The sequence below is a fragment of the Micromys minutus genome, assembly GCF_963924665.1.
Source record: "Micromys minutus genome assembly, chromosome: 6".
Lineage (NCBI taxonomy): Eukaryota > Metazoa > Chordata > Mammalia > Rodentia > Muridae > Micromys > Micromys minutus.
The window spans coordinates 81,526,414-81,542,125 of record NC_137975.1 but is presented as its reverse complement, the minus strand read 5'-3'; the positions used below and the strand labels follow the sequence as shown (position 1 = coordinate 81,542,125).

The following is a 15,712-nucleotide window of genomic DNA, read 5'->3' as shown; positions in this document are numbered from 1 at the left end:
TTGTAGTCAGCATCTAGGAAGCCTTGTAACAGAAACATGAGGAACACAAGCTACTAAGGTAGGTAGAGCAGTTTGACCACCTATATTTACAGAGCTGATCTACTGATTATAGTGGGTATTTTCAAATTTTGCAAATAAAATTAAGCTAAAGGCTGTCTTCATCTGAGTTGGTTGGCATACTGAACAGAAACTGACTCAATAAAGTAGAGAAAGATTTGTCATAGGAGCCTTGAGATAGTTCTCAGGCACAGAAAGTAAGAACTACTTTGCTCAATGGCTCAATGGTCTTTGATCACTCTCCACTGACTCCTCTACATTTTACAAGTTTTCCCCTTGTGCTGGGCTTTCTTCCCCTGGGCAAGTATTCCATCCAAATCAGTAGAGACTAGGCTTCAGTAGCCTCAGTGGACGTTGCCCTGTTGACTTGGCTTGGTAATTGTGTCTTATGCAGGCATCTTTGAAACTATGATTGTTCTAGATTTGTTAGGTCCCCATCCATTACAAAGAGGTTTGTTGGTCAGGAAGTACTGTGACAGGTCACCTGGTTCAGTGACAGCTGCCTTTGATTCATCTTCAGCTAGAGTGGTGGGTAGGGCCAGTCTTCCTTATTGGGAGGGTACTATAGAAAGAAAGGAGCCAGGACTGCTGGCTCAGACACCATCAAGAGTTTATGCCTTTTCTATGTAAATGTTGAAAGTCTCTAACCCAGGCACAGCATTTACTCTGTCTGTCCCTTCCTGGAATATCTCCAGAGCCTACCACCTAACAGGAAGTCCATAAATGTTCTAACTGTGTAGTCTGCTGTCTGGCTCAGCCTGCAACAATTCCTCACCTGCCCTTATGACATTTTCTCCAGGAAATGCTGTAGCATAGAGCAGCAGAAAGCTCTGGCCCCAGCTCTGCACTGAAGTAGGTGTGTGACTGTAGGCAAGCCACTTAATCTCTCTGGTTTCAGTTGCTTCATCTTGAGAATGAGTTGAATTGAATGAGAACATCTCCGAGGGCCCTTCCAGCTATAAAATTCTATGGCTCTGACTAACTGACTCGGGGTTTTAACTCACCCCACCCAATAGGCTGCCCTTCCTGTTGCCATTTATGGGTACAAGAGTTTTGTCATGGGGATAGAGCAGTCATTCTCCCAAGCTGCATAATCACTGTCATCACCCTTCTCCTGATAATAAATAATAGTTTTTGAGCACTTCCTATGTATGTCCTGGGCATAATTGCACTTTTGATGATAGCTAATTTATTCTTATAACAACCCCATAAAAATTATCTTTGAGTGTCAGATTAGCTTGCCATCAGTTACCTTCAAGCAACAGACTGGAATTAAATCCTATGTGGTCTGGTACCAAACCTGTCCCAGTAGAGCTCTGGGTATATTCAGAGAAGCACTTCAGCATTCCTGTGAACTTGTTACATATACATGCTCTCTGGAGCCATCCAGGCCTTTCACTTAGAATCTCCTGGGCTAAAGAAAACCAATAATTTGTTTTAGTCTTTCAGATGATTTTGAAATATGCTAAAATTTTAGAATTCCTGCCATCTTTATGATAACATAAATGTGCTTTAGGTGTTTGTCACAGGTATTCTGGTAGGAAATAGGGTATATGCTCTCCTTGCCTCTTTTTGGGTAATTGGGGCAGGCACTCAGATGCCGCCACTTCTAATAAAGGATAACCTGGATATATTATTTTCAAATTCATTTGCTTATCTAGGTTGATATGACTGAGAAAATGGTTGCAGAAGTCGGGGAGTGGACACAGTCAATGAAGATGAAGGAAAAGTGAGATTATTTCTCCAAATGTGCTCTTTCTCCATAAAGCGCTGCAGTCGCTCAACAGGATAAAATCAGGATTAGGGTAGTGTGTCATATAGGAGGCTAACATCTTTCCTTCATCCGAAGCCTGCTGTTGGCTTACATTGCCCAGCATGACATGCCCTCATGTGGCTACTGAGATTTTCTGATTTGGGCTATGCTATAAATACAAAGATTGAGATATCTGTATAATGTTTATATCAGAATAAAGTAATATTTTGAGCCAATTAAAACTAGCTTCTCTTACCTTTCTATTGTGGCAGAGAGAAAAATTTAACCTCTTTATGGTTAAGACGATCTTCCCTGTGTATTAGTGCCTGGAATAGTTTTTTGGGGTTTTGTTGTTGTTATTTGTTTGTTTACTGGAAAGGAAAGGCCTATGGCAATACAAGGACCTATGAAAAGCAATGTAGAATCAACCCGGAAGGTATAATATCAAGGTCAGATTCAGGGGGCTTGGACAGAGGTGATGAGGATAGCCATTGAAAGGCAAATGGATTAGAAGACATTTACATAGCACAGCTAGGAGCTAAGAGTAGGGAGGTAGTCCATCACGTGCTTGTAAGTGTAAAGAAAGTTCCTCAGTCATTCTTAGGGCTTCTATATCATCCCGCCTGAGCCAGACACTAATTCTAGAATGGCTTCCCTGAGATTTTGAGTGGGAGCAGGTAATTGCAAACACCTGGCTGACGTAGGTGGCTGGGTGTGTTCCAGGAAACAACTGCTTCTGGGAAGATCACTGTGACAGTAGTGATGTTAGGGCCAAGTTAAAACACTTGTTAAATTATAGCGACCTGAAAGTGAGCTTCTACATCCCAGGTTCCAGTCTTTAAATTCTTTTTCCTTTTGTTTTTTAAGTATTTTTATTGGATATTCTCTGTATTTACATTTTAAATGTTATCCCCTTTCCCTCTACTCCCATCACCCCTCTCCCTCCACTTGTTTTCATGAAGGTGCGCCCTCTGCCAACCACCTCTCTTCTTCAGCACCTTGGCACTCCCCTACACCAGGAAAACTCGAATTCACTGGACCAAAGGCCTCTTCTCCCATTGATGCCAGACAAAGCTATCCTTTGCTACATATGCAACTGGAGCCATGGGTGTCTCCATGTGTGCTCGATGGTTGGTGTTTTAGTCCCTGGGAGTTCTAGAGGATTTGGTTGGTTGATAATGTTGTTCTTCCCATAGGGCTTCAGTCCTTTCTCTAGTTCCTTCACTGGGGTCCCCATGTTTAGTCCGATGGTTAGCTGCAAGCATCCTCAACTGTATCTGTATGACTCTGGCAGAGCCTCTAAAGACATCTATATCTGGCTCCTGCCAGTAAGCACTTCTTGGCATCAGCAATAGTGCTTGGGTTTGGTGGCTGCATATGGGGTGGATCCCCAGGTGAGGCAGTCTCTGAATGATATTTTCTTCAATTCCTGCTCCTTTATTTGGTCCTGTAACCTTCCCCGCTCCTCCACGTGCCCCTGAGCACTTTATTCTCCCTTCTAAGGACTGAGGCATGCACCTTCTGGCCTTTCTTCTTTTTGAGTTTCATAAGATCTGTGAATTTATTCTTGAGTATTCTGAGCTTTTGGAGCTAGTATCTGCTTATCAGTAAGTGCGTAGTACATGTGTGTTCTTTTGTGACCATGTTACCTTACTCAGGATAGTAGCTTCTAGTTCCATCCATTTGACTAGGAATTTCATAAAATCATTGTTTCTAATAGCTGAGTAGTCCTCCATTGTGTAAATGTACCACAATTTTTGTATCTGTTCCTTTTTTAAAGGACATATGGGTTCTTTTCAGTTTCTGGCTATTATAAACAAGGCTGCTATGAAAACAGTGGAGCATGTGTTCTTAAAACATGTTGAAGCATTTTTTGGGGTATATGCCCAGGAGTGGTATAGCTGGGCCTTCAGGTAGTACTGTGTCCAGTTTTCTGAGGAACCACCAGTCTGATTTCCAGAGTGGTTGTACCAGCTTACAATCCCATCAACAATGGAGGAGAGTTCCTCTTAATCTACATCCCCACCAGCATCTGTTCTCACCTGGTTTTCTGATCTTAGCCATTCTGACTGTTGTGAGGTGAAATCTCAGGGTTGTTTTGATTTGCATTTTCCTGATGACTGGACAGCTAAAGTTATATTTTGAACTTTGCATTGAAACTGAAAGTGTAGAGGCAGGAGGGACAATTCATTCCTGTGACGTCACCAGGAACCAGGTCAGGACTCTCCAGTACCAGGACATCTTGGGCTACATGAAGAATTCTGAGCTATCTTAAGACTCTGCCTCAAACAAAATCCTAAACAGCTTTAGGATTTTGCTGCAATACCTAAACATTCATCCAGCATTACAGCCCACACACAATGTTCTTTTGTGGTAGGTTTTTCTAGAAATAGATGTAATAGCCCCATACATCCTGCACATCATTTTTGCAGTATGACTTTATATCCATAAGAAGGGAAACCCTGTTTTCCCTTATATTTGATTGTGAACTGACTGAGTGTAACCAAAAGCTTGCATAGAAAGTGATAGTGGCTTCCAGGATGAGCCTTGTAAAGGCCTACCCAATATCACCAGGAAGCAAGATGAGCTGTGTTCGCTGAGCCCTCCAGAAGTTCTGGTAAACCAACCAACCAAACAACAACAGCAAAAGAGAAGTCACTATGTCTTGTAATGGTTTAATGCAACCACAATTGAACAGTTTAACATTTATTTTCATGTTTATTTTTCACTCAGGTTCTTTTACATATCACTTTTTTAAACCTGAAAGTTTTAATTATAAATTATTCGCACCTTGGAAATTATTCCCAGATTCAACTACACATGTGTTAAGTATTATCTCAGTTATCTTTATATTAAAAGTTGTCTATTGACAGTAAACCAAATTATTTTAAATAAAATTTTAATTCCACTGGAAATTATACACAGGAACATGGTAGAACTATCAAGAGCCACACTCTTAAAGAAAACCTTTCTCCAGAGGCCATCCATTGCTAGTAACATCTTAGTTTGGGACGGGGGTAGATGAGCCTTCCCCACTCCATGCTGGCATGTTGACCAGCTTGGTCTCGTGCAGGCAACCATATCTGCTGTGAGTTCTCCCTAACCTCTGGCTCTTCTCCACCCTACTTTCCTTGATAATATGGATATCTCATTTGTGGCTGAATATTCCACTGACATTTATGCCCTGCACTTTGATCCATTGGGAATTTCTCCACTACCCAATGTCCATTGAACAAAGAAACTTCTCTGATGAGGTATGAAAGCTGTGATGATTTATAAACACAGAGATATGAACTTACAAATCTATCTCCATTTGGCAAAATAGCATTAGTAGGCTCACACCATAGGGCCTGTGAGCTCCACAAGCATGGATTCTTGGCTATATTTACAGTGTCAGCCATATTTCTCCTGTGGAACAGGCATCAAATTAAATCGAAATGTGACTGGTAGCCCTCATATCATTTGTTCCAATTTTATACTTATCTTGCTACAGCCAGTCATTATTGTAGTTTACAGGGTTTACAGCTCAGTGGGACTGTTGATTACCCCCTCACTCTGCCCCAGTAGCCTACACAGCACCTTCTGGGACCATGAAAGCTAGACAGCAGGGAGAAAGCTTCCTGATCTCAATAGACCTGAGTATTTGTTGTCCTGAACAATAGACTTTTGCTATCAACTTCCAGTGGGCAACTAAGAGCAGTGGGAATAATCTATATTTTTGGGGGGTCTTCTGGATACCCCTAACCAGAAACTCCAAGAGGGGTATCCCACATCTAATACTGATCTTTTTATTTGCCAACCTATGGCTTCTGGAAGGACTATCTTTTATTTGTAGTATATAATATATATATATATATATATATATACATATATATATATATATATATATAATATGTATTTATATCATAGTATAGTATTATTTATATTTATTTTATTTACAACTATGTAGTTGAGAAGTATCCTGAATTCCTGATCCTTCTGTCTCTACTTTTCAAATATTAGAATTTCAAGTGTGAGCCACTATGCCTGCTTTGAAATAACAAAGGATAATTCATTACACACTCATTCACAGTATTTGACATTGAACACTGCTTGTTATATTGTCTTAATCTTTTAAGACGTTATACTTTAAAAATGAATATGGAGAAAGAAGTATCATTTTTAGACCGGTGTGTAGATCTCTTTCCTTTTGTGGCCATCACTGGATCGAAGCTGCCAAAATGAAGTTCAGTCCCTTCAAGACTTCTGACAGCATTTTAAAGTACCCTCTCACATTCAGAGGAAGATCATGTCTTCCCCTCTTTCCAAAGAACTGAGACAGAAGTATAATATTCAGTCTATGCCCATTCGAAAGGATGATGAAGTTCAGGTTGTTCGAACTTCATAAAGCCCAGGAGATTGGCAAAGTGGTCCAAGTGTACAGGAAAAATATACATCATCTACACTAAATGAGTCCAGAGAGAGAAGCCCATTGGTACAACTGTCCATGTGGGCATCCACCCCAGCAAGGTGGGTATCACAGGTTAAAGCTGGACACGGACCACAAGAAAATCCTGGAGAGGAAGGAAAGCCAAGTCCCGACAAGTAGGACAGGAGGAGGGCAAACACAGGGAAGAAACGATAGAGAAGGTACAGGAGTAGAGACATCTCTTGCACGGCTTTCATTAAAGACTGCTTAAGTAAAAAAATAAAAAGAAAAAAGAAAAGAAATAGTGTGTTTAAGTGACTAAATTATTTGAATTCAGTATTCTTTCCTTGAAACATTCTAAAACAAAGAACAACAAAAGCTGTGTTAAGAAAAGGTAAATCAGCTGTAATATAACAGTATTTTAGATATCAGTCTTCTATCACATGTGGAGTTGGTAAAATTCTTTTCCTATTCTGTACACTGCTGCTTTGTCCAAATGACATTGTTCTTTGCCTTATAAAAGTTTTTTTAATTTCATAAGGTCTCACATATTAATTGTTGATCTTAATAATTTCTTATCTATTAGTTCTTTTTTGATCAGTAACTGTATCTTTAAACTATCTAAAGAACCTTTTCTCAGTGGAATTTGTCTTATGCCACTGGTTTTGCCCATTAATAAATTGAGAGAGGCATCATGCTAGGCTTTTTTTAAATGCTACTTCCTTTTGTTAACATGGTTTCTATTTGTCTTAATTGGGTTATTGGATTTATATTTCCTGAAATGTCAAAGTGCTAGGCATAATGGCACATACCTATAATTCCAGAACTTAGGAAGTAGAGGTAAGAAGAATAAAGAGTTTATGGTTATCTTCAGCTACATAATGTGTTTGGGGCAGCCTGAGCTTCATGAGTGCCTATCTTTATACAAAAACAAATAAGCTGTAGTAGAGGGATCCTCCTGGGTGAATCCTGAAACTCACCTAACATCTAATGTGAGTTACACAGAGCCTAAGGCTTGGCCTGTCTTACATCCATTGAGGTGCCAACCCAAACTGTGACTACGAGGCTCTCATCAAAGAATAAAAGCTTCCATGAAGTAAAGTCTAACTATAAAGTGTACATGAGTGGGGTTCCATGTAGCATCCTGTGCTTCAAACTTTATTGTTTATTTGTTCAAATGTATCCCTTTTCTTTTTTTTTTCCTTTTTTATTGTTTTTGTTTGTTTTTGTGGGTTTTGGGGATTTGTTGTTGTTTTGTTTTGTTTTATTTTGGGGGGAGTTGATCAAGACAGAGTTTCTTTGTATAGCCCTGGTTGTCCTGGAACTCCCTCTGTAGACCAGGCTGGCTAGTCAGAGATTTACCTGCCTCTGCCTTCCAAGTGCTGGGATTAAAGGTGTAAACCACCACTGTCCTTCCTAAAATGCATTTTTTAAAAAATCATTATCTTATTATAGATTTTTGTTTAGTTGGTTGGTAGGTTAGTCAGCTGGTTTGATTTGATTTCTTTTTTTCTTACTGAAGATTAAGTCCATGGTCTTGTATGTGGTGTGCAAATGCTTTACACTGAGCTGTACCTTCAGCTTCAGTTATCTCTATTAGAATTAATTCCTAAATTTTCTCCTCTGTACACATTCTTATGACAATTAGCACTTACACACATCTAATAAATAAAAATAGCACATAAACAGAAAAATATCAAACTTTAAAAAGAAAAAACGAACTGTAGTCAAATAGCTTCATATAGTTAAACATCACCTTGATTAACCAATCCTGTTATTCATGGGTACCAACTCAGTTAATAAGTGTTCATGGCCTGGACACTGAACTGGAGATTAATGGCAGAGTGGAAGCAATTGTAGAATCCAGATTTTTAAGACAAACACACATCATACCCCAAAAGGCATGCATGGAATCAGTGTAGTCAGCCGTCTGTGTGATGTACTTAGGGTGTTCTCCTTCACTGGGCCACTGTGAACAGCCACTAGAGCTGGTGACTTACTGAGCAAGGAAGGCTGACCTCTCACCAAGGCCTCCTGGGCCTCTTGTATCCATGTTTATTTAGAGAAATGAACAGAAGGCTATGAGTGGGTAATTTTGTTTGAAACTTTAAAATGTAAAGTTTTTATTACACTAAATTAGATTTTTAGAACATATAAGTTAGCTATATAGTTATCAGCTTATTACAAATATAATGTCTGCACATATCTTAACTTGGCTGTCAAACTTCAGATTTCCCTTAACCTCACAAGCCTTTAATGAAAAATAAATTTAAGGTATGAATTGAAAACTGATTTATTCTCTTCCCAACGAAGGACATTTTCATGGAGAAGAATCTTTCTCTGGTATATCCCTCAGTGATTTGTTTTCCTCCCTGTGGGACAGATGAAAAATCAGGAGATTCTCTCTCCCTCTCCCCCTCCCCCCTCACCTCTCTCCCTACCCCCTTCTTCCCTCCCTCCCTCCCACCTCCCCTCCTCTCTCTGTGAATGTCTGCTGTCTGTTTCTCTGTGTGTGTTTGTGTCTGTCTGTCTATCTGTCTGTGTTTGGGCTGGTAATCAGGTCAAGACTAGGGGTTAAGTCAGTCATATCCTCAAAGGGCACCAAAAGAATACAGGATGATTCCCACTTTCCCTCTCTGGTTCTTGAGAGACAGAAGAGAACACTGACATCTAAAGCATATAACCTTAAGACTGCTTCTGCCTTCGGAAGCCAAAGCTATGTGGCAATTTGCTCACAGCCCGTGGCCTATCCTGTCATGGGTCGTGTGGTCCCACATGTGGACAGGAAGGTGAGAATGTGTGAACTCTTGCATTAGTTGTGCCATCCATCAGAAAACAAATGGAGCAGATCAATGTGTGCAGCTGAACACGGAGGTGAGGCTATGTCCTCCTCACACTGGAGCCTTTGTTTCCTGGACATGATCTGGCATTAGGAGGGGATGCTTTGTGGCAAATTACTAACCCATTATCACACCAGAACACAGAATCGTTTATCTTCTAATCCAGAGTGTCACCTGTTCTTCATTTACCAGTCAATAATCATTAATTATGCTCTGTGGAAAATTTAAACAAAGTCCTTTCCCTCTGTTAAAACCAGTAAACTCTTTAGCAATAACAAATAGATCTGGAATTGTATATCCTTTCCCTCCCATTCCCAGACTGGAGTCTGGCACAGTATGAGCTGTAGAGGAAATGCCTAGAAATTGATAGGTCGAAGGTCGCAGATAGTCTGATGGAAAGGAAAGAGCAGATTCTTGGCTCTCGCTCTTATGCAAGCAAAAGGCTCCTACTGATCTCCATTACTGCCAGGAATATACAAGTACAACCTGGTCTTGCCTCGTGTAGACAGACCTACAGTGACCAGAAACCACACTTTCATTTCTACTAAGCTTCTGTTTCCTTCCACATGGAAAAAAAAATACCCCACAGGATATTTGAAGAAAAAAATAGAGTGGTCCTGAAATGTCTATCAAAAATGTTATTTTTAGAATCGAAATCTGAGTCAAACACACTCGGTTGTATATATTCTGTTAACATCTAATTCCTCATACAAATATTCTAAAAGAAATTCTAGTTAGAAATAAAAATTTTCCTAAAACTCTAGAAATAATTTGACAAAAGCCAAAGTGTGCATGTATGTTTGTCTGCCTCTGTCTTTTATGTGTCTGTGTGTGTGTGCTCACATTCATATGTATTCATGTCTGTGCCTTGGCATGCTGAGGGTTTTCACTCAGTCAAGAGAGGTAAAGGGTTGCCTTAGTTGGGATAGGTACTAACGGACAGCTTGGACCTAGATAGTCCACCAGTGCTTTGTGTAGTTGGTTCTCGGGGAGCCCAATGAGGCATCAAGATCTCACCCATTTCAGCATCTAGACACCAGACTCTGGTCCAGACCATGAGAGCAGAGGTCATCTTTCTGAGACAAACTAGGAGAAAGCATATATTCCAGGATAAGAGGAACATAATCAAGCAGAGTCTAAGAAGAACCCCAGGCCTGTGGTCATGTATGAATGCTTTATTGCCCATTCCAAAACGTTCTTCTCTGCTCTTCTCTTGACTTGTCCATTCCTGTCACAGTATGAAGGTTGAACTCTGATGTTGACAACTTGTTAAAATGCTAGTAGTTCTTTATGTGACTGTTTCTCTGTTATTTTTGTTTCTTTTTTACTATGTAGTTTTCAACTTCAATGTTAAAAAGTGGAGTTTTACTTTTAAGGACTTAATCTGTTTGAAGGACTTTTTTTTATTGCCTGCCATCTGTAACATGAAGAACAATTAAACATTCTGTGATTATTCTTGCATAATATTCTATACAAAGGTTATTCACTGGCTATTGATCAACATTTCCTCTTAACCTGTTGGGTAAGAATCTCCTAATCTGCTAAAAAAAAAAAAAAAAAAATCCCTAGACTCTGTGACTAAGGCCAAGGGTTCACATCAAGATACTTCTCAAGTTTTTCTAATGTATATCAAATTATAAGAACCATCTTGAGTAATTAGAATACTGTATTAAGTTAATACTCATTTTCAAACTATATACTTCCCTATTCAGTTAATGTGCTTTGATTAATGCTACAGTCCCACAGTAATCACTAAGGGTAACTCTCACATGACTTTACTTCTTTCTCTCTAAGGCTATGTGGCTGATGCTGCAGAATGATGAGCCAGAGGACTTTGTCATCGCTACGGGGGAAGTTCACAGTGTCCGTGAATTTGTTGAAAAATCATTCATGCACATCGGAAAAACCATTGTGTAAGTATAGCTCCTGGTGTGTTACTGCTTCCTCTTCACGTATGTATTGTTCATGCTCCTCTACTCGATTGTGTTTCCAATCTTCCTCCCTCAGTCTCTTATAAGGCAATGCAAGAGGTTCTTGATGAGTCTCACATCCAACTCCAGTTAGTGTCTCAAATATTTATTGGCTTCTAAACCCAGTCTTCTCAAGATTTACTCAATTTAAAATTTATGCTAAGAAAATTAGAGTAGTTAGAATACTGCATTAAGTTAATACTCATTTTCAAACTATATACTACTATATTCAATTATGTGTTTTGATAATGTTACATTCCCACAGTGATCACTAAATGTAACTCTCACATGACTTTACTTCTTTCTCATAGACTATGGGTTGTATAATGACTTTACTACAGCTAATTATATCCATTTTAATTAATTTTTATTGGATATCCTCTGTATTTACATTTCAAATGCTATCCCCTTTCACCTCCACTCTCATCCCTCTCCCCCTCCCCTTACTTCCATGAGGGTGGTCCCTCCCCAACCACCCTCTCCACCTCAGTGCCTTGGAATTCCCCTACACTGGGAAAAGGAGCCTTCACTGGACTAAAGGCCTCTTTTCCCATTGATGCCAAACAATGCTATCCTCTGCTACATATGCAACTGGAGCCATGGGTGTCTCCATGTGTGCTCATTGATTGGTGTTTTAGTCCCTGGAAGTTCTAGGGTGGGGGTGGTTGGTTCATATTGTTGTTCCTCCCATGGGATTGCAAACCCTTTCAGCTCCTCCAAACCTTTTTCTAGCTCTTTAATTTGGGTGCCCATGTTCAGTCTGATGGTTAGCTGCAAGTATCTGCAGCTGTATCTGTATGACGCTAACATACTCCTTGAGGAGACATAGCTATCTGGCTCCTACCAGTAAGCACTTTCTAGCATCAGCAATAGTGCTTGGGTTTGGTGGCTGCATATGGGGTGGATCCCCAGGTGAGGCAGTCTCTGAATGATCTTTTCTTCAATCCCTGCTCCTCTCTTTGACCCTATATTTCCTCCCATGAGTATTTTGTTCTTTCTTCTAAGAAGGACTGAGACATACACATTATGGCCTTCCTTCTTTTTGAGCTTCATAAGATCTGTGAATTTTTTCTTGAGTATTCTGAGCTTTTGGGGCTAATATCTGCTTATCAGTGAGTTCGTACCATGTGTGTTCTTTTGTGACCATGTTACCTAACTCAGGATGATTGCTTCTAGTTTCATCCATTTGACTAGGAATTTCATAAAGTCATTGTTTCTAATAGCTAAGTAGTCCTCCATTGTGTAAATGTACCACAATTTTTGTATCCTCTATTGTAGGACATATGGGTTCTTTTCAACTTCTGGCTGTTATAAATCAGGCTGCTATGAACATGGTCGAGTATGTGTCCTTGTTATATATTGGAGCATCTTTTGGGTATATGCCCAGGAGTGGAATAGCTGGGACTTCAGGTAGAACTATGTCCAATTTTCGAGGAACCACCAGACTGATTTCCAGAGTGGTTGTACCAGCTTACAGCCCCACCAACAATAGAGGAGTGTTCTTCTTTCTCCACATCCTCACAAGCATCTGCTGTCACCTGAGTTTTGATCTTAGCCATTCTGACTGGTATAAGGTGGAATGTCAGCGTTGTTTTGATTTGAATTTCCATGATGACTAAGGATGTTGAACACTTCTTTAGGTGCTTCGCAGCCATTTTGCATTGCTCAGTTGAGAATTCTGTTTTTATCTCTGTACCCCATTTTAAATGGGATTATTTGATTCTCTATAACTGTTTGAGTTCTTTGTATATCTTAGATATTAGCCCTCTATCAGATGTGGGATTGGTAAAGATCCTTTCCCAATCTGTTGGATGCCGTTTTATCCTCTTGACAGTGTCCTTAACCTTATGGAAACTTTGTAATTTCATGAGGTCCCATTTGTAGAATCTTGATCTTGGGGCATAAGCTATTGGTGGGTTTTTTTTGGGGTTTTTTTTTTTTTTTTTTTTTGGTTTTTTTTTTTTTGGTTTTTTTGGTTTGTTTTGTTTTGTTTTTTGTTTGTTTTCTGTTTGTTTTTTTTTCTTTCTTTTTTTTGCACAGATTTTTTTATTAGATACTCTGTATTTACATTTGAAATGTTATCCCATCCCTCACCCCCTTCATTTGCCTTCACAAAAGTACACTCCCTCCTAAACACCCTCTCCACCCCATTTCCTTGGAATTCCCCTACATTGGGAAAACATGCCCTCCCTGGACCAAAAGCCTCTTCTCACATTAATGCCAGACACTGCTGTCTTCAGCTACATAGGCAACTGGATCAATAGGTCTCTCAAAGTGTGCACAAAGGTTGGTATTTTAGTCCATGGGAGTTTTGGAGGGTTTGGTTGGTTGATAATGTTTTTCCCATAAGGCTGCAACCCCTTTCAGCTCCTTAGGTCTTTTCTTTAGCACCCTCCTTGGGGTCCCCGAGTTCAGTCCGATGGTTAGCTGCAAGCATGCTCAGCTGTATCTGTATGACTATAACATAGTCCCTGAGGAAACATAACTATCTGGTTTCTGCCAGTAAGTACTGTTTTTCAAACTTTTCCATCACACTAAACAATAAAAACAATAATTCCTTTCCATTCTCCTTCCTCCTGATACCTGATAATTTCTACTGTACTGTCCTTCTCTGTGAATTTGCTGGTTGTAGATTGCTTCAGGTAGTGTGTCCTTCACATCCGTCTTTGTGTTTATCTTTACACTTACCATAATGCTTTGAAAATTCACCTAGGTGGTAGCATTTCATTCTCTGTCTGTTTCTTTTTTAAGGACTGATAAATAGCTAGATGTAGTAGTGTAAGCCTGTAACCCTCACCTCAGGGAGACACCAGGAATACTAGGAGTGCAAACCATTCTGAGCTACATATCTAGCAAGATTTTTTTAAAGACAAAATGACTGAATACTAATCTATTGTTGCCATAGGTCATATTTAGTTATCCATTTCTCTGTTTCTGGACCCCTGATATCTTTTTACCTTGTAAGCTATGGTCAACAATATTAATGTAAATATTAATTCACAAATGCCTGTGTTGGTCCTGCCCTCAGTTCTTTTGTGTGTTATTTTTGGGTATAGAGTTTGTGTGTGATGTGGTAATACATTTAACTTTTTAAAGTTCAGACTAACTATTTTTCCAAGATTTTTTTAAAACATATGAAAGAATTATGATATTTGGCTATGTTTAAATATAGGAAATGAGACTATAGCTTTTATTTTTATTTTTTTATGGTTTGTTTTTGAGACAAGGTCTCTCAACAGAACCCTGACTCTCCTAGAACTCTCTATGTAGACTAGGTTAACCTTGAACTCACCTGCCTCTGCCCCTGCCCCTCTCTACCTCTGCCTCCCAGTGCACTGAAAGTAAAAGCATGCATGCACCCCAATGCCTGACTATACTTAACCTTTTAACTCAACAGGTAAACTGGATAAAATACACGAAACAGTTATTTTAGTATTAGACATAGACAATACAAGACTAATGCCCCTAGTAGAATATATTAGAGTTGAGTTGTGAATTTTCCTGAGCCCCTTCCTGGAGCCATAGTGAATCCTGAGTTTAGAAATGTTCCCCCCAAGATAAAAACTTCCCTAAGAGTCTGAAGGACCTAGACTTTGTGGTGCAGAGCTTTAGAAAGATGGGATTTTTTTTTTAAAGCCTCATAGATCTGCACAGAGGTCTGACTGTGTCTTCAAATTTACCCAACACTAGATTCAGACATCTGTGATGAACCATCCTGAGGATAACTGAGTGCAATCAAGATTTCAGATGCCTATGTTTCAAAAAGAAGATAAATTCAACAGGAAATGCTATTCTAGTAGAGTCAGACAAACAAAGTTTCAATGGAGGTTTTCCAGGGATCTAATAGAATACAAATAACAGCATTTGGGCATTATGAAGCCTAGCAATCATTGAAGGAAATGGTAAAATCTTGACACTAGACTACAATGAATTCAGTATATTTGGAAATAAATCACTTTAATCCCAAGTGTGGGATATAGGGCTGCTTCAGATTTTCCACAGAAGCTGACTATGATTTGCCTTGTGCTCTAGCAAGGGTATGATTTTGCCAGCTGCAGATAGTTTCTGTGGTTGTGTGACTTTCAGAATTCTGGGGGACTTTCAAGAGAATATATAAATGTTAGGGCCATGAGAGGCAGGGTGGGTTGTTGGTTGGTTCTTGTTGTGGTTTGCTAAGTGGTGGATGAGAAGGAGAAGAAGAATTTAGAGATCATGAAAGGGAAGATCAAACTCAATGATCCTAATCAGCAGAAAATACTCTAACAACAATCTAGTGTTTCTTTCCTATCTAGTAGAAACGCAGAGGATCCAGAATTGTTTTAGAACAAAACTGCAAAACACTTACTGCTATATTTTAAAATTTCTTTAAAACTTAAACTGTATGATGCTTTCATGAAGCTACACTCACAGACCAATAGAATACAAAAAAATGCATAAGTAGATCCATGTTTATGTGCCCAGCTGAATTCCTACAAACATGTCAACATGGTTTAATTAGAAGAAGATTGTCTTTTCAACAGATGGTGCTTCAGCACTGCAGTAATGGTGGGAGGGGGTAGAGCTCTGCCGTGTTCTAATGATGTTTCATACCATACAAAATGGATCATAGGGCTGAATGTTAAGACACAAAACTAAAAACAATCTAGATGAAAGTATAGTTTTAAAAACAGGTTTATTATTTTGG

General features: G+C 39.3%; 1 protein-coding gene across 1 annotated transcript in view; it reads left to right on the top strand.

Moving 5' to 3' along the window:
- GMDS (GDP-mannose 4,6-dehydratase) overlaps nt 1–15,712 on the top strand; it is a 594,697-nt gene that overhangs the window by 470,564 nt on the left and 108,421 nt on the right. The window contains exon 8 of the mRNA XM_080918622.1: nt 10,853–10,971. Within this exon, the coding sequence (XP_080774748.1) occupies nt 10,853–10,971 (119 nt within the window). The remainder of the gene's footprint in view (nt 1–10,852; nt 10,972–15,712) is intronic.